The sequence below is a fragment of the Schistocerca cancellata genome, chromosome 1, assembly GCF_023864275.1.
Source record: "Schistocerca cancellata isolate TAMUIC-IGC-003103 chromosome 1, iqSchCanc2.1, whole genome shotgun sequence".
Classification (NCBI taxonomy): domain Eukaryota; kingdom Metazoa; phylum Arthropoda; class Insecta; order Orthoptera; family Acrididae; genus Schistocerca; species Schistocerca cancellata.
The window spans coordinates 420689044-420711722 of NC_064626.1; the positions used below are offsets into that span (position 1 = coordinate 420689044).

The following is a 22679-nucleotide window of genomic DNA, read 5'->3' on the forward strand; positions in this document are numbered from 1 at the left end:
ATCAATAAGGAAAAAGAGGCAGGCAGGCTGTAAGGTATGAGGTACAAGAAAGTACACAAGGTACAGGAAAATGTGCAAAAATATGTCAGGGTGAAGGGAGTTGATGAAATCAGCCTGAAGGTCCAGGAATAATTGTATCACTACACCTACAATCTGTGCTAGCTTCTGTGTGTTGTGTGCTGATGAGACCATTGATACAGGGTAGCTCAGAAGTCAGAGATTCACAAGTTGTGTGGTAAGCAGTGGGCAGCTGTTCAGGTTGAAAGATAACAATAAAACAAGGAAAAAAGTATGGACACTAAGTAATGTAATGTGATACAGAATAGTAAGAAGGGGAATCAGCAGTGGATTGTGGTATGGAAGGAAGCCATTAAGTAAAATCAGACACTGAAAAATCCAGGATGGAATAACAATATGGAAAGGATAGATTACTACTCACCCATAGCAAGACATTGAGTTGCAAACATGCACAAATGGAAAAAAAATGCTTGAAATATTCAGTTTTTGGTCTAAATCCTTCATCAGACACAGAAAACTCACAGAAGCACCTCTCTCACACAGGTGATCACTGTCTTCTGGCTGCTAAGGCCTGACTATGACTGCGTTTGAGGTGAGCAGCATTCTAACTGGGATGGATATATTGGCTACAGAAGGGACATGGGGTGAGGAGGGGGAGAGACATGGGGTGGGGAGGGGGAGAGATACCAGGGTTGTGGTGTGGATAGGATAGGGCGTTTGAGAGTGTTGCAGGGATGTGGTGGGGATAGGATAGGGCTTAAAGGTACAGCATCAGTGTCTGTGTTAGGGGGAAGGGCAGCTGAGAAGAATAGTTGAGAAGGGGAAAGGACTGTGCAGGTGCACTGGCGGATAAAAGGGGAGTGTAGTATTGGAGTGGGAGCAGGGTAGAGGATAGGCAGGGCGAGGACAGGGAGTAGTGAAGGTTGAGGTCAGGGGTGTTATGGAAATGAATGATATGTTGCAAGGAGACTTCCCACTGGCACAATCAGAAGAGCTGGTGCCCATGGGAAGGATCCAGATAGTGCAAGCTGTGAAGAAATCATTCAAATGACACATATTGTTATTAAACATACTGCAATAAGCCTTTTTGAAATGTTTATGGTACTTTAAAATGCTTCACCTTTACTACTGGTATGTTGCTCCAGATAACTTAATTCTTTGCCAGGCAATGTAATTTCCACATTCTGGGTGATAATGTTCTTTATTATAATGAAAGAGGGAAAATAACACTCCATTTTATTATTCTGGAAATGTGACCATGCTCTGAAGCATTGTACCTTCACCAGAATAAGTTCCTATTTTTATGTTCTTGCAGACTGATTGTCTTACATTTATGATATATTTTTTTATGCCTTTGCAAACACCAACTCATGTTCTTATCCTTCCTTTCAACAAAGATGTGAAACTCACTGTACGTTTTCATTTGCTGCACATTTTGGCTTCTCCCACTTACCTCATCTGCATTTGTTGCTTCAAGTTCCATATGAAGTATGATATCTAACTAGAAAATCTGTCCTGTCTTTCTGAATGCGTTCATATCATTTTATCAGACTTACTTCTTTGCTTATTTTCACTTTAATCCATCCATCACTCTGTGGGGTCTTCCCAGGACCTGTCATCTCAGTGGCTTTATTAACTTATCGTGGAATATTGTCATCTTATCTCATAGTATTTAAAGCACCCACTATCACTGTATTTAGTTATGTCTTTGGTACTCGACAGTTATTGCTGTCAGCTATGAATCCAGGGTTCATATCTTTGGGGATGTGTGTGTGTGTGTGTGTGTGTGTGTGTGTGTGTGTGTGTGTGTGTGTGTGTGTGTGGAGGGGGGGGGTTAGGTGTCAGTTTGTCTTTGGCTCCCCATGTCATCCACTAAATATAACTTGTCATGCCATAAATGTTTATGATTTTAATAATAGTAATAATAATAACAGTAAGTAGAGAATATTTTTAGTATAATAATAATAAATTGTTTAATTATTATAAAATATATTAAACATTTAATAACAATAATAATTTGTTAGCATCAGTGCTTAGTACATCACTGTAGATAACATCCAAGAAATTGCAATTTAGAGAAATGCAGCACTTGAAAAGCATTCATCCGAAAATTTTAGAAGTGCATGTGCCATGCATTTGGTTTAAGAACTATAATAGCAACGACATCATAATTTATACACTGTAAAATCAAAGTGTGAACTCACAGTTATCAAAATTCCATATAGCACTGTGATTGTAAACATAAGTTTGCAGACAGTTGCTATGCAAGCATATAACTCAGAGTAATGCCTGATATGTGTAAAAATATAAACATTTTTACTACTTTTTTAGTAAAGTGGGTGAGTGGGTAATGATGCTGATGATGTCCCCTGGTATTCACCCCTGATTGCTGTTGAGTCCACTACAATTCATATTGTCATTGTACATTGTGGTGACTGAACAATAACTATTCAGAGACAAACTCCGACTTGGCCGTCTTCACTATACACAAAGTAAATAGAAAAAAGTGAACTACTGATGTTAGTGCATTTTATCTAATTGTCTTGATTCGAAGATTAAAAATTACTGCTAGCTGGATGGTATGTAACAGTGTCGATTGTAAAGCTGCGTGTCAAATAATAATGTACTGATACCAGAACTCTGATGTTAATACGTAGGTAGCTATTTCCTTTGAAAAATAACAATGGAATGACACAATGTCAAGCTGCCAAGGCAAGATAAGCTACAGCCATTTGATTTAACTCATGAAGCAGCATATTTTCCCCAGAGTAGAAGTCTTCTCGATAATTCACTAGGTTACATGTAGCTAGTGGAAACACAAATAGTATTAGGCAACGTAGTGGTAATTTTTTTAAAATACAGTGTACTGGTTAAGTTCATAAGAACTGCTTCTCTTTTGTTAGTGCATAGCTTGGCTCATTACATGTCCCTGAAGGTTCTCTTTATTGGTTGGATCTATAGACAAAATGAATGAAAACTCTATAGGTTAGTTGTGGGAGAGGGAAACCTGGAAGATATTGAGGGATGTAGTGATGGCATAGATACAAGGGGTGTCTCTTTGAGTTTTACAAAACAACTGAAACAATAACATTTTATTAAAATTGTTTCAATATTTTTCAAAATATTCAACTTTAAAATTTATACACTTTTATAAGATTTCGAACCAGTTCTGAAAACATTTTATCAGCTCTGATATTGGCACCTAAAAAGATGAGGTTTTGGGAGTCTTGATGTAGCTTTGTTTTTATGTGAGGGAACAAAGAGAAAATTTTTGGTGATAAATCAGTTGAATACAGCCAATGAGACATTAATTCATTGTTTTTCTTGTTCAAATAGTCAGTCATTTCATGTGCTGTGTGACAGCTGGCACTGTCATGATGAAGAAGATGTGTCATTTTCAGCTATTTATTTCTCTGATTTCACTGATGATGCATGGGAAACAGCAATTGTATACCATTCAACATTATCTGTGCTTTGATCCTCCAAAGCAGTGGTTCTCGATTGTTTGTTTCCCTCTGGACTTCCCTCAATGAGGAAAAATAATATCAGCCCCCAATTTCATTGACAATTGTTCTACATTTTACCAAATTCAGTTTAGAAGGATTTTACATAACAGAAACCAAAACTACATGAATTATTATAATGAAAATATGGAACAAGTTGTTTATCACATTTTTATTTATTCAGAAACTATAAAATGAACAATACTTATAATTCTACAAAAAATGATTCTAAGAGTGCTAAAAATTTGAATTACAGAATTCATTGGAAGGGATGAGCTTGCTTTTGAGAAGAAAGTTTCTCAAGTTGTGGTGTAATAGCAGGAACTTGAAGTTCTTTGCTTACATAGAGTTTTGAATGGTAGTTTGACTTCATAACTGCAAAACTGGAAAGCCAGTCTTACAGAAATATGTTTTTGCAAAAGGACACTGGATCTTCATTGCATTTTGGCTCAGCATTGGGAACTTCTTGCTAATTTGTATCCAAAACTCCAACAAAGACACTTCATTAAATTTACTCTTCAATGAAGTATCACAAATGAGATTAGTAAAATGTTCTTGTTCTTTTATATTTAGATATGGTGGTCCAGAAACATTTGTGAATGGATTTTTAATCCAATAAAATTTATCAAAATCATTGCTGAAATACTTTTCGAAGTGAACTTTTAGTGTTTCCAGATGATAAAGGAGACAAGGTTTTATCTCCAAATTATCTGTATCTTCTAACAGTGACACTAGAGTAAGGCACATACTTGGCAAACCACTTTCTATTTGATTGTGCCACAACTCTAATTTCTTAATGAATGTCTCCACTTTTTTATTCCAAGATAGTACAGTTACATGATTATCTTGAAGTGAAGTGTTGAAAACATTTAGTTTCTCAAAATCCTCATTCCTGAGAGACTTTTCTTCTTTAAGCAACAGAATACCTCATTCCCAGTTCAAACATTCTTTTTCATACTTGACCCCTTGAAAGCTATCAAGCATTACTAAAAAAAAGAGCAGTTGAATGTGTTCAACGTTTATCTTCTCACAAAGCACGTTAAAAAGCCTTGAATTTATAGATTTAGCCTTTTAATATTAACTGTTTCTGTAACTGTTTGCAGCACTTCATGAAGGTATGGACTAAGTTCCTTAGCAGCCAGAGCCTCCTAGTGTATCATGCAGTGAGTCCATACTGCATCAGGAGCTACACATTCAACTTTTGCCTGCAATCCAACATGAATTCCAGACATTGAGTGAGGTCCATCTGTGCATACTTCAATGCTCCTATTCCATGATGTCCTGTCTTGATTTAAAAAAAAAAAAAAAAAAAAAAAAAAAAAAAAAAAAAAAAAAAAAAAAAAAAAAGTTTTCGAATTAAAAGCAGTTTTGGTACCGACTTATTTTTTTTATTAACAATGCATTTCACCTTCATGAGGCATCTTCATATTACCTTAAAATTTTCCTTTTACAGCATATTAAAAACAATTAAATGGCTCTGAATCACGTGTTAATTAGATGGACAAGCAGAGAGCTTTTTCTCTTCCAACATTTTAAAAACCATGTAAAGGCTCTTTGCTAAATTGAAGCGCGTGTCTAATCAGGTGGAACTGCAGAACTTAATAAAGTCGTACCAGCAGGTCAGAATAGTGCAACTGTAGGCCCACACTCACTAACGTAATACATAGTGCAACCTGCCATAACTTCACAGCAGGAACATCAAGTGAAAATATAGGCAAGCAGTGGAATTCACTGCTGTGAGTTTCAGCTTTTTTCAGTATCAGATAACAAAAAAGCATTTTCTCTCAAATGTTAAGCTCATCAATGAAATAAACATAAGTAGTCAAATGAGCACTATTGTGAGTGACAGGTGTTTCATCCACTTGAAGTGCAGAATAGTTGTTACTCAATTTATCTTTTCATTGCTCAGGTAAATCATGAGAAATATCTAAAATTCCTCTGTGCACTGTCATTAGAGATATCAATACTTTTCAGCTGTTGAGCAAATGAGTCACTAAACATTCTTGATACTATATATATACATATCAATTGCTGCTGGTAAAGCCAGAGTTTCTGCAACCATATGGGCTTTATTTTCTAGCATTAAGCAGTCCTATTCAAAATCTTATGAGAGGCTAAAAGGACCTTAGAAATCATTTATCATTTGTCGCCTTGGCAAATTTCTTCCAGGTAGACAAGAAATATTTTGTTTCATTGTATAAAAGTCTTTTGGTTTTCCTGTTACTTCAGGATATTTGATTTCAATATGTCTCTTTAACTTGTTAGGCTTCACACTATCAGCAGCTGAAATGGTTAAACAAATCATACACTATGGACATTCTTCACTGTTGACTGTAGTTTCTGTAAAGCCTAGCAATAAATAGTTCTCATCATATATTCTCATTTTTGCATTTGGAGTATCTCCCTCCCCTCTGCCAGTTGATAGACCACTGGTGTCATCATGTCTGTCACTTCATAGTGCAATCAAGTTTTCCTTGCAAAGTCTGGTAGACTGTAAGGGGGTGTCGATATACATGAACGAAAACTTGCACTGCACATGATAGTTAAGGGTACAGTCACAGTTCAGCTAACAATAGGTGATTCCACCAATGGCCAACATTGCCCATATTGCCCGATCATTGCTAACAGTGCAGTTTCATTGTCTTCAAGCTCATCTGGTGTAACACCGATGTTGTGTGAAATTTAATCCAGATCAATGGCATCTTCTTTGTTAAAAGGAGAAAATGAACATAATTGTTTGTTATCAAGAATTTTTTATAAATATTCTGCACCACACTTGCACACAATTTGTGCCCCCTGCAGGTTGAGAACCACTGTTCTAAAGCAACTCTTATGTCATGTCTAGTGTAACCAAGGAAACAGGCAATCATTTTCTTAGAAGGACACAAATGAACCACTTTTGTTGGTTTTGGTTTGTCTTGAAACAGTTGATTGTTAGTTGGTTTCCAGCTCACACAAAGATAACCACACTTAATTTCCTGTTACGACCCTGTAGATGGGTTTTGCATTCTGTGCTTGCACACTCACTTACAAGAATTGATGCTTTGAGCTTAGATCAAATTGGGTGGAATCAATTTGGAACGAATGTTTTATGCAGTTCTTTGATATTCCTAACACTGCATCTGTGTCATGGTGGTTTACTGGTCCTCTTCAATCGTGCTGCATAATTGAGTTAATTTGACTTTCACAAAATTATTCAGCTACAGAATCACAACCATGTCAAAATTCTGCAAAGCAAATGCAAACAGTTTTTTCTGAAGTTGGCTCATTATAAGCAGCTGATTGCTATGAAAAAAATCGAAGTTTTACATGAATGTTTTCATCAGATTCAAATTGGGAAAAGGTCCAGATAAATATGAGTTAAGAATAATAGTTAAGCTCTTGTGGGAATGGAATTATTCTTCAGCATTAGTCCAGACCACTAAGGTAAATTTAATAAACTTGTACCAAGCCTTGCAGCTTAACGTCTGGGTGTTGCAAAATACCATAAAAAGTTAGTATAGAGTGGTACCATCATGATTCTCATAGCTTTTCCATTGATTTGTTTGTGGGTCTGGCATTCAAATGGTACACGGTTATGTATAAGGATGCAGTTGGTGACGGTGCCAATAAACAAGATTTTTGGGAGACTTTTAGCATATGTAGGACTCTGGTGTACAACAAGGTTTTGTAGTAATGGTGTCAAGAAAGGTTCCGTGTGGGAGAAGGGTGAAGGAGGATTTGAGATGATCGAAGAAGTAACTTTCTTTTATGTACGAGGGTAATCCCAAAAGTAAGGTCTCCTATTTTTTTATAAGTACAGAACCCTGTTTGTATGGTAGTTCATCACACTGTTATGAAGAGTGCTTCACACACTGTGTGTAAACATGTGCACACCGTGAAGAGGCACTCAGTCTTGGCTTGGCAGCCATTGAGAATGGAGCTCCCATTGGATGTTACCGCCAAGTGCGAATTGCACACAGTTATTCGGGTTTTGAACGCAAAGGGCACTGCGCTGATTGAAATGCATCGCCAATTGACGGAAGTGTATGGTGAGTCATGCATGGATGTCAAAAATGTTCGTAAGTGGTGTAGAGAGTTTGCAGCTGGTCGAACCTAAATTCACGACGAACAAAGGAACGGGAGACCGTCAATTTCTGAGGAGACAGTATTGAAGGTTGTGCAAAGCATGCTTGAAGATCGGCAGATCACCCTGGGTGATCTCTGCACATTGGTTCCTGAGGTTTTCTGAAGTACTGCTCACAGAATTTTAACTGAAACAATGAACTACTGGAAGGTGTGCGCAAGATGGGTGCCACGCATGCTGACCGAGGACCACATACGGCAACGAGCTGATGCTTCCCGCGCATTTCTTCACCGACTTGCAGCCGAACAGGACAACTTTCTGGACTCAGTTGTCACCGGTGACAAAACCTGGGCATACCACTTTACACCTGAGACCAAGCAATAGTCACGCCAGAGGCAGCATCCTTCTTCGTCAAAGCTGCGGAAATTCAAACAAACACAGTCTGCCGGTAAAGTCATGACAACCGTTTTTTGGGATTGGAAAGGGGTATTGTTGGTCAACTTTATGGCCTCTGGGACCACAATTAACACTGACAGGTAGTATGAGACTCTGAAAAAACCCAAACGGGCAATTCAGAACCAGAGAAGAGGAATGTTGAGCAAGGGCATACACATTCTCCATGACAACGCTCACCCACACATCACCTGGCAAACCATTGCTCCCCTGCAACCGTTTCAGTGGAACATAATCACCCACCCACCCTATAGTCCTGACTTGGCACCCAGTGACTCACCTGTTCCCTAGGTTAAAAGAACATTTGCCCGGAAAGTGATTCTGCTCCAACGACAAGGTGAAAGAAGAGGTTCATAACTTTCTGAACAGCATGGCAGCGAGCTGGTATGACATGGGCATACAAAAACTGCCACAGTGTCTACAAAAATGCATCAGTGAGTATGTCGAAAAATAGCTAAATGTTGAAGCTGTAAACTGATGTAAACCATTGTAGAAATAAACAGGTCTAAGTACGTATAAAAAAATAGGAGACCTTACTTTCGGGATTACCCTTGTAGAATAGGAGGCACCATGTGATGGATTGGAAGTGATGGCCTATCAGGTTTGAGATGCATTCAGTAGGGGCTTTGAAGCCTGTTACAGTGTGATGGTTGTTTTTATTTGTTTTATGAAGTACATAGGAGATAAAACCACTTGAGTCAGTAGGTGTAAGGGATTCTATGGGGGCAGTTGTAGACTGTGTGAGGGGTGTAGGGTTTTTAGTATTTTTTGCAGCCTCACCTGGGTGGAAGGCTGTGATCATTAGGAGCAATTTTGTATCTCAAAGTGTCTTTTAGCCAGAAAGGCACCTCTGCCACTTACTAACACTTCTAACAGTGAAGTATCACAGTGGTGGAGCCTTTGTCTTAAAGTAAGATGAGTATCGAGCAGTCTGCCTTCATGTCGCAGGAGGCTCATGACTTAGATTGAGTAAGGTTTTTGCTATATTTTTCAGAAAGGTATAGGAGGCGAGACTGGAAGCAAGAAATCCCATGTGTGCTAGAGAGGATTGTTTTGGGGAAGAGGAGAAGGAACTTTGGTGGAGCTGTTCTTTTGATGGAACAGAGGGATTCAGCATGAGAGGTTTAGGTCTGAGCGACGGGTTACTTGTGTAAGGTTTGAATGTGGTTATGGCTACAGCTGAACTTGGATGGAGGATATTCTGGGAGTACAAGGTTAAGCAGGGTGACCTCACTGGGCTTGTTGTCTAGAAAGAGGGGAAGTTCGTGTGGTACATTGTACTGGATGGTGCTTGTGTGGAAGGAATACCACTTTTGAGGTATTTAACCATCAGGGTGAATAGTTTCCTCAGGTGGTGTGAAGCATTTTCTTCAGTTTTTTTACTGACTTCAACAAGAATTACACTGAATGTGCTCACAGACCAATGATCTGGAAAGTGGAGGATGGCTCCATCTTATGTCAATATTTTCATGAGCTGAAGATAAGTGACATTCATCAGCACCCAAAAGCTTGGCTACCTGACTTGGTGCAGCCATTGTTTGTAAAATTCATATGCCAATTTATGAGTCTTATGCAATGATTTCTGTCTGCAGATACTGATCCCTCACACATTTTGTGAAAATCAACAAACCAGTAAACTCTTTTCAAGCATAAATGAAATGTTTCCTACAGTAACATTAACATCGGTGCAGAGGAGGCACTTTAATGAAACTAGTGGTCTAACGCAGGTTCAGCATCTTTGTGCAACAGAGTTTGCATCAGTTGAACTGTTGGTACAACACAAGTAAGTTTCTTTGTTGCAGTACTGTTGTTTGATTGTGCCTGTAATATTTGACAAGAACTGTAGCTTATATAACATATCTTAGGAGAAATTCTAAATATTTCTGGAGCCAGATTTATATATAATTTCTAGTTAAAAAGGTTCATATAAACTTCTGCAATTTTCATTGGATATACATGTTTAAATATTTGTTTTATCTTTCTGTGTGAAACACTAATATGTGCTTGTCAAAGATTTACTGACTGAATAATGATTTTTACATCATTGCAATATATTTAACTGGGCATTCAGAAGAAATAAGTGCTCAGGAAACTCATGCACTTGGTTGGAAATACTAGTAAACACATCTGAATTAAGCAATTTGCTTTTAGGAAACCACCTGCTTGTAAAAAGCAGCAGAGTATTTCCATGCACATGAATATTTGGCATTTGTAAAGATGTGGGATATTATTTTAAATTCCAGTACTACCACAACATTTCATTTCAGCTTTGATTCATATGTAAAAGCTGTGTGGTGCTGATCTGTTCCAGACTAAAGCCTGTACATCAGAATTACTCATGTCGGATTCAAACAGGCTGTATTCACACATACACTGAGAACTGAATAAAAGTTTGCATGGGTAAAAATTTAAGAACATAGGCAGTGCTGTTGCTTAGATATTTTGTGAAATAATGTTGGTGTTGCTGACTGCAGGATGTGACGTGAACTTCAGGGGGAACAATATGATGTTGCCATGCATGTGTTATTCCGAATTACAATGCAATGTTCCTTCAGATACGCGTGCATCTCTGAAGGGACAGCCCCTGCGATGACTACAGCCATTATGAAATACATGAAATGTACTTGCAGTTGCAAATATGGACAACCATCAGCTGTATACTAGAATGACAACAACGAAAATTTATGCTGGACTGGGACTCAGAACCAGATTTCCCACTTTTTGCAAGCAGTCACCTAACCATTTTGCTATCTGAGACAACTCACAGTAAGAGCCAACTTCCATATGTCGTCAAGCATGTGTCTGCAACCTGTACTTGTTCATCCATTATGTATATTCCTGTACAGAGAGACATTTTACATGAAAGTTGCTTGCCTGGCATCAGTGGATAAATACGATATTTCAGTGCTGTGTTATTCTGAATTACAATGCTATGCCTGAAGGAACAGGCACTGCAGCGACTACAGCTGAAATGTACATGGAATCTATTCACAGTTGTGAATATGGACAACCACCAGATGTATAATGAAATGACAACAATGAAAGTTTGTGCCATACTGGGACACAAACCCAAATTTCCTGCATATCATGATCAGTCGCCTTATCATTTGGCTATCTAAGCATGACTCACAATCAGACCCAAACTTTTGTATGTCATCAACCGCGCATGCATGTCCAAAGGAACATTGCATTGTAATTTGGAATAACATGGGCACTGCAATATCGTATTTATCTGCTGACACCAGGGAAGCAACTTTCAAGTAAAATGTCTCCTCTGTACTGGAATATACATCATGGATGTATGAGTAAAGGGCTGTAGAAACATGGTTGACGACATATGGAAGTCTGGGTTAGACCATGAGTCATGCTCAGATAACCAAATGGTAAGGCGACCACTCACGATAAGTGGGAATCTGAATTTGAATCCTGATCTGACACAACTTTTTGTTGTTTCATTCGAGACAACCGTCAGTTGTATAATGGAATGATGTGATACCTCACACTCAAGGAATGTGACGTATCACTACAATGCTTGACAACATTGTTTCACACCCTGATGAGGAAGAATTACAATGTGACAAAATTTGTGCATTTTTCTCACCCTCTAATATGATGAGTTTAATGCATCCTACGGATCAAGGCATTTTACAATGCTTGGAAAAAAGGTATTCTTGTCGTCTGCTTCAAACACTTCTACAAACAACAGAATATAAAGAAACCATCAAAGACTATCTAAAAAAAAGACATAGTTTATTGGATAGCCGATTCATGATCTGAAATAAAGGTGGAGACACTAAAGAAGTCTTGGAGCCAGATTTTACAGAATGAAATGGATACCTACAGTATAGAAGATGAAAAAGATTGCTGGATGTGAAAATGCAAGTGATCTTTCAGAATGGATGAACACTTTGAAGTGACTGATCTTGCAGTTGTCGAAATGGTTAGTCAACCCGCTGAAAACAGTGACAACAAGGAATTGCCTAAAGAAATTGGACCAGAGTTTACTCGCATCGAAGGTTTGGCAGCACTAGATGTGGCACGGCATTATATCGAGCAACGACTGGAAGCCACTTCAACTAACACCATGCTTCTTAGAAGATGGCATGATATTGTTACTAAAAATGATGTTCTGTTTTAAAATAAAGAACTGTGAACAGTTTCTTTAAAATGTAACTTATATTTTTGCAACTTGGAAATATGTGCCCATATATGTTCATATAAAAAAGGTATGTTCTACATTGTTTTTTTTTTTAATTTATTTTTTTAATCATTATGTGCTCATTAAACATCTATTCATGATTTACCCATTGATTTAGTGATATTTCCATATTATCCAAGTTTTTTGTTATTTGAGGTAGCCTCAGAGCCAATCAGCACAAATTACCAGGGTTCTACTGTAATAATAACAATACTTTTGGAAACATACAAAGCTATAATAGAAGTAAAAATAGAATCATGTTCAACTAAAATTGAAGAACGAAAAAATGCAGGAACAAAAATATAAATTATCTGTGGTGTACTTTTATAATATCAATTTATTATTTGTTAGTAATGTATCTTGTAGGCTTAGTTCCCAGTAGAGAGTTTGCAGCTGGTAGTTCTGGTAGTTCTATGTATTGTTTTACTTCTTGATTCATCCCAAATCCCTATGTGGGTAATTCCATGTCAGTTCAGCACAAAAAAGTAATATTTCCAACCTGGCCATCCCAGATTTCTTTCAAATTTGGTGCATCCAGTGGTCCAGATAAGAGATGGAAAAATACAAATTTGCAGAGATGTATGACAATTGAAAAGGAAGTTAGAAGTCTGCAAAGTTTGGAAACTGTGTGAAATTTACATATCTCTGTTGCAACATAATTACTATAATTTTAGTTCTAATCCAGATACAGCAAACAAACTTGTATCATTGAAAAGCCAATGAGTGGAGCTACACATTGATATGCACTGTGATGGCTTTCTAAGAATTTCCAAATTCAAGGTCACAGACCTCGAATATCTAAAAAAAAAAAAAGTATATTCTATTACCCCAATGTCCTACTATAAAAATGGTAAATGTCAAGAGGGCACATCAAAGGCATCATACCCAAAAACTTATTTTGTCAGCATCAGTACATTATCAAAATGCACATAAAAATGAAACAAATTATTAAAAAATACAAAAAAGAAGAAATGTCATACAGAAGTATGGTATACATTAGTGTACTGGTATTGTGAACAATATACAGTGTAGCTTCAATGAAAAGGCAATAAAAAGTTGTTACATCTCGTTTGATGTGTCTCTAGTTAAATTGTTATGTTCAGCAGATCTGATGCAGGGAGAGAGCATGTCCTTCCAGTTGGTGTCACTGTATCCAGTCTTGTGATAATGTCATATCTACTTTTCTAACACAAATATGTGGTATGACAGGGAACACAAATGATGGAAATAGTTCATGTGGATGCAAGAAGCTGGCCTGTACTTCATGTCGTTCTTCATAAGCTTAAAGCCATATGCAACCCACCAACGACTATCATACGTACAAACAAAAGTCCATGTATATATGATAACAGAATTTATTTGCACACAGCAATCACCGACTCTTCACTGTTTACTAAAGAAGCAGAACATGTCCTTGTTTTTACAATACCTTTGTTATTAAGTGTTACACATTGTAGCATATGGAACCTGGAATCATACTTGAATTCTTGAATTGTTGCTTCAGTCTCTTAATCTTGATTCTAAACAATGTACAATCAAAGACACATGAAGGAATATTTTCTTTGCATGACTGAAACAACAGTCATGGTGTCGAAATATACTTTTCATGATGTTACTTGCACTCGGTAAGCCCCTTCAATGTCATGTGCTGTAGCATAAAAATGCCATTCAAAATCTTCCTGATGGTAGGACATTCATGAAATTCTTTCTGTTTTTGTAATTTATGAAATTCTTCATGTTTTTGTATTGGGCAGTACATTCATCTGAAAAGTAATAAATCTGCTTTGGAGTTAAAGAGTGACATTTTAAGAAATTGACAAAATTTGGCTGGAAAGCATGCACAAACACATGCTGCATCACACTGAAGGCAATCAGGCATTTCCACAAATGACACAAGGTGTATTTTGTTGGTATTTGCATCTCTGGAGTAAGCTACAAACAGGTGAATTGCAGCCTGTGAATTATTGCAGTGAAATCCCTGTACTTAACCTTGAATTCTCTTAAAGTAACAAACGACAAGATATTCATTTACTTTTTAATTCTTCTTTAGCGGTTTTAAAGATCTGTAACTGCTACTGGGTAGTCCATGAGTGTGGTAGGAGCTGTTGTAAACTCAATACAAACCCATCAATGGACTTGTCTATTGATTTTGTTGTTGTCTCTAATCTGCCCAGCCAGTAGTAAACCAACATTTGTGTGTAATGCAGTTCATACCAAGCAGTTCAAATAGATAATCAGTCTTTTCAAACTTGGACAATAGGAACATGCACAAAAGAAACATTTTGGAAGTGTAGGATTTCATATAACAAGTGCTTTTATGATAGTAATGTGTGTGTGCTTCACACCTTGCTAGTTCTTTCAATTTACACCCTTAAGCCATTTACTTAAAATTCTTGTGTGAGACGCACAAACAAGCGGTATGGGTCTCACAGGCATAGACAAGAACACAGTGCTTTGGCTGGAACTCACAAAATTTTGAGAATCCAATGTTTACATCTGGATATTTATCCCTGAAATATGAAATATGCACATACATAGTCCCTTAAGATTGTGCAATCCTAGATGCTTCTACTTATATACTCTAATTTCAGTTTCTTCCACAGACACAGAGTCTTTCCTTCCTGACGTCACATGGCTCGCATTATGATCACAGTAAAAATCATGTACATGTTGAATGGTTCTTTCACAAAATGTCTTTTCTGTCTTTGAATTTTGTGTCACTAATGTACCATGTTCTACTAGTATCACAGTTGTGCTCTTCATACCATGTACCTGAAGGGGAAAATTCTTTTATGGCTTTCCTTACATTGTAACTCCTTGGAAGTACTCTCAAAATTTGAATTTTGTCACGTGTACATTCTGTATTGTGAAATTTATCATCTATCAGCTGACCTATTATTTGTCTTTCTTCATTTTTTTCATGCTCTTCTTTTTCCATATGTGCCACCTAAGTATGCTCCAACACTGAGGCAAAGTATTGCTTTGGTACTTTTTGCCTCAATGAAGCCTCTTTTTCTTCACAGGAAATTTACCTAAAAACTGAGGACTAGTATTTAAAAAATCCAGTGCCAGATCCAATGCTATTTCATATTCACTTAAAATCTTCGTTGGAATTACCTAGCACAGCCTAGGCAACACATGTAGGGTTGATGGATTTTGTGATATTTGCTGCAAATTTTTCCACCTAGCAGTACATTAGAACACTAGTGTACTTTCCACTCCAGAATATTCCTCAAATTCTTGTGTACTCTTGCATGACCTCCTTCTTTAAGTGGATTGCAACAGTACAATTTTTACTTGAAATCCATGTTTTATGGGCTGTATATATAAGTTTCATTGTTGTATCTGTATTGGAACCATATTTAGTAATTTATGTTGAGACAGTTGCATCTAAATTTCACACAATTTTCGAACTTTGTAGACCTGTAACTTTCTTCACAATTGTCATATACCTCAGAAAATTGGTAGTTTTCCATGTCTTATCTGAATCATGCAATGCACCAAATTTGAAATAAACATGAGAAGCTTGTGTTGAGTGCTTTGTTGAGTTGATATGGAGTATTTTTTTTTGCATGATGATATACAGGGTACAAAATGTGTGAATGAATGAATTTAGAAGCGTAAGTGCTTAATATTACTGTTGTTTTTGTATGTATCTTTTTTAAATTAAAAAGGAAGTTTTTCTGGAATGCTTTATTTTGCTATAGGTTTTATGCATTAGCATCAGCAGCAGCACTTCTGAAATATGTGGAGTATATGCAGAACATGATATTTGCTGCTAGATCACTGAAGATTGAGTACCAAGGATCTAAAGACACCACACAGATAGGTATTTTTATGAATAAAACGGTACTAATTTCGATCATCAATATTTTTGTAAGTTATCAGCCAGCCACATATCCCTGTGTAATATTTTAGCATTCTTCACTTACTATTAATGTTTTGTTGAGTCAAAGAACATGTGATCAAAATTAATGGCATCTTAAAGGATGTGACATGGTGTGATTATTAGTATAACACTCAATAGTTTTTGAGATTCAGCTATGTGGAATTTTTTAGGAATGGGAACCTTGCAGTTGGCAGCAAATTACTAGATTGTTACTTGTGCTATGTTGTCAATGTATCTTTACAACTTGTACATGTACAGTGCTCATAGTGTTTTCACTTTGACCAACGTACTGAAGGCAGAAATATTTAATGATTGTACTGGTGGTTTCTATCATTGATTGTTTCCTGATGATGTGCAAATTACAGAATATACTGCTGGATTGTGGATGAAATGATTATATGTTTTTACTGGACTGCACACCCCTCTGAAGATTACTTGTCATGATGTGATTTTACATGTCATTATGGTAATACTTTGTGCTAAGTTTTCGTACAGTAATTATGTGAGCAGCTGTGTCACTGTATATGTGCCAGGAAAAAAATGTCAAGCACTACATTACATATATATGAGGAAAATATTGTTATTAGAGAACATTTATAGTGTGTTAATCATGTGAGTATGTTCTCTAAGCCTTCCATTTACCATTCTGGAAGCAGACTGTCCTGCATTCTGAATTGGGTTCCCTTCAGTATCTTGTTTTTAGAAGTATCATTTAAACCTCTACATCATTGTCCACTACTCTTTTCATGAAAGTATTCTCTGCTATAGAGACTGGTTCACACTTCAGTAAATGGGTTGATATACTGTTGTAATTGCAGAATAGTACCTTACTTTCATGGTAGCACTTTTGCCCTTTCTTTATATCAAGTTATACTGATTCTTTTTTGTCTGTTTGGGCTTTCAAATCCAAGTGTAACCTTGACACTACTATGACTATTTCATTGGTGGAAAGAAACATGTGGCAACTGTTGACCAAGTCACGTATAACATCTTTGTTTTGGCATGCTCTTTGTGATCAGTCTTTGGTCGCGTGCGAAATGATAATCACATGTACCGAGGATCAAGAGATGTATATATCGGTACATGTGTGCTTTGGACCAATAAAATAGTGCTTATTACATGTGGTATAGTATACATCATTGGATCTGGCAATCCTACAACACTCAACCCATAAACTAATTTTCAGTGAAGCATCTGAATGAAACTCTTTTAATATTTTGAAATTTCAACAGCGGAACAAATGCAATCTGTCAAGTATGTCATGACTAGATCCCAGATTTTTAGGTACAAAAATGTAGCTAAAAAGGCAGCAAGCACAAGTCAAAAAATTTATTATGGGACTCATGTACAAGTTATTAAGCACAAAGTTCCCAAAAGAAATCACTTGAGCATTGATAAATCTCATGAAACACTTCACAAAACACACTGGTGTACTTCAGTTATGCCTTCAGAAAACTGCTGAAGCAAATAACATTCAATGTTCCAACATTTTTATATTTTGTTTTTAAATTGTAATCAGTATCCTTGTTTGTTGCCGTGTCCTCCACATCACAATTTGTGGCTAAGCTATCCATGAACTCCTGCTTTCCAATACTTTCAAATGTTCCCGTCATGTCTGTTCTTTGTCAAAACTCTCTGTCATTTTTTTCTCCCGTGACTATAGCCAGCCAGGAATATGTGTGTTGGAGATAAAATTCATCTTGCAGTTCTTGTTTAGGTGGTGGTCCTTTAGCCATTCTCACATGATATAAACTTCCCTTAATGAGCAATACTATTGCAATATTTCATTTCAAACATGCAACACATGTATATTGAACTCATGTGATTCCCACAAATTGTAATGTTTATTTCACAATTTGCTTTAACCTCAGTCAATACAAGTGCACTTCTAGTTACCAAGCTACTAATGTAGCACTTTTTAAATTCAATAAAGAAGAAAGAATTACAAATATTAAATCATTTTACTGAGCTTTTCATGTAGTCTGCAGTTGTTTAGTAGTGTTATCATCCAAATAGAGCCAGATTTTTATTTTTGCAATGGAACATTTGTTTGAACATTTCTTTTTGCTTATTTTCTTCCATATTCCAGCTTATAATCTTGCACTATTTACCAACTCATTTCCACTTAACAAATTTTAAATGACATCAGAATTGTATACGAAACATAGACAAAACTCATGTTTATGTCATGAGAATAAATTAAGTATTGAACCTGAAGCTAAAGTTTGTCTGCCTTTGTAACATGAACTTTTTCATGTGATTGTTTTGGAAACAAAACGTTTTTTACAGTAATTTTTAGTCAAAACATGAATTTCAACAACAATACATTTTGATGAACAGTAAAATCAAGGCAATCAAACTGTATTAATGGATTTTAGAAAGAATTACTTTTTGAGATTAGAAAATTCAGAAATGTGTAAATTTTGAATATTAATAACTTTTAAACTAATAAATTTTCTTGCAAAATAAAATGTTTCCTTGAAAGATGATAATGAGAACTTACAAGCAAAGTATGTCAGTCTTATCCACATCACTTTCAGTTACATAGAGTTTTTAATGAAATTAATTGTGTACTTATTATCAATAAAGTGATAACTAAGTACTGAGTAATAAAGTTTAGTTTTTAACACTTTAAATAAAACTTCCACAGTTTTGTAGGTCTGCATGTTCCATTATATATTTAACAGAATGTATAAAAGAAAGCCCATATATTTCCTACAAATCTTTTAGTTATTTTCCTTACTCCAAAATAAGTGATAGGATGGCGAACCTTTTTTTTGGTAACTATCATACTCATGCATTGTGCAAAACAGATTCCCAAAAGAAACACTTCTGTAACTATATAAAATGAAATAATTACTTCTAAGTGATCAATAGTAATATGTAATACAAATACAAACATGTCAAATTATGGAGAATTCAGGACGGAATTTAATAATACTGTGGAAAGGAAAGTTGCTACTCACCATATAGTGGAGGTGTATGTGTGTGTTTGTCATCTACTTTTGACAAAGACCTTTATGCCTGAAAGCTACATTTGTGACAGTTTTTTTGTGTCATGGCCATCTGCGACTCAGTATCTCTGCTATATGGTGAGTAGCAACTTTCCTTTTCACAATATAAATACAAACATGTATCAGAAAGTAGACATAAATCTTGAAATCAAATACTTCAATACAGAAATTTTGTGCATCTGCTGATACAAACTGCAAATTTAAGGATCATCTTACGCAGCATCTAAAAATCTGCAGACAGCCTGAAAATGATCACAGATAAGCACTGTAACTTTCAACCAAGTACTCCACTAGTAGTGATGGGGGAAGTGATAAAGGATCATTTTTCAAGATTTTCTTCTATGTCTACATCTGCATCTGCATCTGCATGGCTACTCTGCAAATCACACCTATGTGCCTGACAGAGTGTTCATTGAACCACCTTCACAATAATTCTCTATTATTCCACTCTTGAACAGCGGATGGAAAAAAATGAACCTCTATATTTTTCTATGTGAGCTCTTATTTCCCTTATAGTTTATGATGATGCAGGTTGGCATCAACAAAATATTTTCACATTTGAAGGAGAAAACTAGTGATTGAAATTTCATGAGAATATTTCGCCACAACAAGAAACACCTTCATTTTAATGATGTACACCCCAAATCCTTTGTCATGTCCAGACACACTCTCCCCTATTTCTTGATGATACAAAATGTGCTGCAAATCTGTGAACTTTCTTGATGTTCTCCATTAATCCTATCTTTTAAGGATCCCACACTGCACAACAGCACTGCAAATAGGATGGACAAATGTAGTGTAGGCAGTCTCTTTAGTAGATCTGTTGTATCTTCTGTGTGTTCTACCAATAAAACGCAATTTTGGTTTGCCTTCTCCACAACATTTTCTATGTATTCTCTCCAATTTAAGTTCCTCATTATTGTAATTCCTAGGTATTTAGTTGAATTTACAGCCTTTAGACTTGTTTGATTTATTGTGTAACTGAAGTTAATGGATTCCTTTTTGCACTCATGTCGATGACCTCACACTTTTCATTTTTTAGGGTCAATTGCTAATTTTCACACCTTACAAATACTTTTTCTAAATCATTTTGCAATTTGTTTTGATCTTCTGATGACTTCAGTAGATGATAAATGACAGCATCATTTGCTAACAACCTACGATGGCTGCTTGGGTTGACTCCTCAGTCATTTGTATAGATAGGAAAGAAGAAGGCCTATAACACTACCTTGGGTACGCCAGAAATCACTTCTCTTTTATTTGATGACTTTCCATCAGTTACTACAAACTGTTACCTCTCTGACAGGACATTGCAAATGCAGTCACATAACTGAGATGATATATTCTTAATGCAAAATACAAATTTGCTCAGACATGGGTATTTCTTATTTAATGCCTTACACACTCAATGTACAGCATGCACAATTCAGGTCGCGTGTATTAAGATACAGAACATAGACTTGAGATTGGAGAATGCAAATAATGTGTAAGAAATGTGATTGCTCATTTGATTTCTGGTGCTTTTTGTTGATTTATAGGCTGAAGGCATAATTTTCTAAAAGCTTTCTTATCAGACCCAGTCTTTCCATTATTCTTCTTCAGATATGATTTTATAATGGGGTTGTTGAGCTTGGAGAGAGGAATACCATGTGCTAGAAATTCTGCCACTATTTCACAAAAAAATTAATTTCTCCTGTTTGAAGTCTGAAGATGCCATTGCCTCCAGTCTCCCCTTTTTGTAATTCTATATTGGGGAATAATGCCACATACATAGTATTTTTGATGAAGCCACACGTTTTCTGTCCCCCACCACCACCCAGATCATTAGGGTTATATAAACCCCAATAGAAAAAAACCTCTATCTCAAGATGTTCCATGTGCCAATGAGACATATGGCTGTTGATGCTGAACGATTTCTGGTGGGCAACTGCTGGGGCACCTGTATGTCTGCTGTATAAGGCTTTCTGAGGCAAGTGGGGTTCTGTCTGGATGGACCGTTGTTTTTCTAGATGCTAAGTGGAGCCATTGGACTTCTCATCCAAGTGGAATGTGTGTACTGCTGCTGGGTATTGACATCAAACCCAGCAAAATGGCTAGTGTAGCCAGCTCTGGGGATCTCTCTGTCTGGAGTAGAGACTAAAGTATCTACCTTGAAGAGTGGATGATAAAATAGCATACAACAAAGCCAGTTCAACAATATCTATAAAGCAAAGCTAATTTCCACTTTCAGTACTTCATTCGCTTCAGCTCTCAAAAGGCCCATTCAGAATTACGATACTTCTGTACAAGCGGATGTTGATTCTGCTGGCACTGACACCTTTATTTGTATGTACAGTTGCAACAGTGCTGTTATTACAAAATCTGTAGCTCCCCCAGAACATCAAGAAAGGCCACAGTTGCCAATATTATAGAGCTTCTGCACCTCAACAGGCAGACTCCAGTAAAAAGACCAGTAATGCTGCCACCACTGCCACAAATGTTCCTCTGTAGTGGTCAAAGGAAATCCTCCTAGAATATTTCAATTTGATATGGCAGACATGAAAGTTTCTCAACTCATGGAGGGAGGCAACTTTGACGCCTCTCCTTATAGTGGGAAAGAACCAAATGTGTCCTAGTGGTTACTGAAGCATCATCTTAATGAGCTGTGAAGGAAAAACATTGGAGTGAGTGGTCAACTTTCATTTGGTCTGGATATTAGAGACCAAGCAGGTCCTTATATGATCTCAGTGTGGAACAGGTGATGTTGATCCACTGTTGACAACCTGACCCCACACAAACAGCACTGTGTAGTGATATTTTCTTGACATCAGTAAGGTGTACTACACTATTTTGAGGTACAGTCTTTCAGGACAGCTCCACCAGTGGGGCTTTCATGGTCACCTCCTGATATTCATTCAGTCCTTCATATCTAAATGATATTTAGGTACTGAGTGACTTTCTGTCAAATACTTTTGAGTAGGAGAATGATGTTTCCCAGGCCAGTGTTTTAATTTTACTCTCTGTGCATAGCCATAAATAGTATAATGTGTAGGGTAAGGAGTATGGTGCAATGCTCCTTATTTGTGGACGATTTTTCAATTTTCTGTTCCTCCTCCAACCCTACAACTACAGCTCATAAGTTGCAAACTAAAGTTAAGAGATTTGAGGAGTGAGCTTCAAAGACAAGTTTTCAATATTCTGCAGGTAAGATGTGCATTTGTTGATTTTAATTATTAACTCTCTTGTGTGTGAGGAACACCATTCCACATTTTAAAGACTTGTTGAGATTTTAGGGCCAATTTTTTTATTCAAAATTGTTGTGGATCCTACACTTCCAGAAAGCACTGAATATCTTAATGTGCCTTAGCCACATGTCTTGGGGAGTGGACAGGGCACGTCTGCTCCAGTTTTAAAGGACTTTCAAGAGATCACATTTCAACTAAGAGTGCATAGTGTATGCATCAGCAAGGCCTGCTTACCTGAAGATCATTGATGCTATCCATCATGAGGAGATCAGGCTAACCGTGGGTGCTTACACAACCAGCCCCATACGCAGTCT

General features: G+C 36.7%; 1 protein-coding gene across 1 annotated transcript in view; it reads left to right on the plus strand.

The window, feature by feature from the left end:
- Window positions 1-22679, plus strand: part of LOC126175988 (mutS protein homolog 4-like) — a 256389-nt gene that overhangs the window by 32163 nt on the left and 201547 nt on the right. The window contains exons 5-6 of the mRNA XM_049923100.1: window positions 9633-9823; window positions 15946-16067. Of these exons, the coding sequence (XP_049779057.1) occupies window positions 9633-9823; window positions 15946-16067 (313 nt within the window). The remainder of the gene's footprint in view (window positions 1-9632; window positions 9824-15945; window positions 16068-22679) is intronic.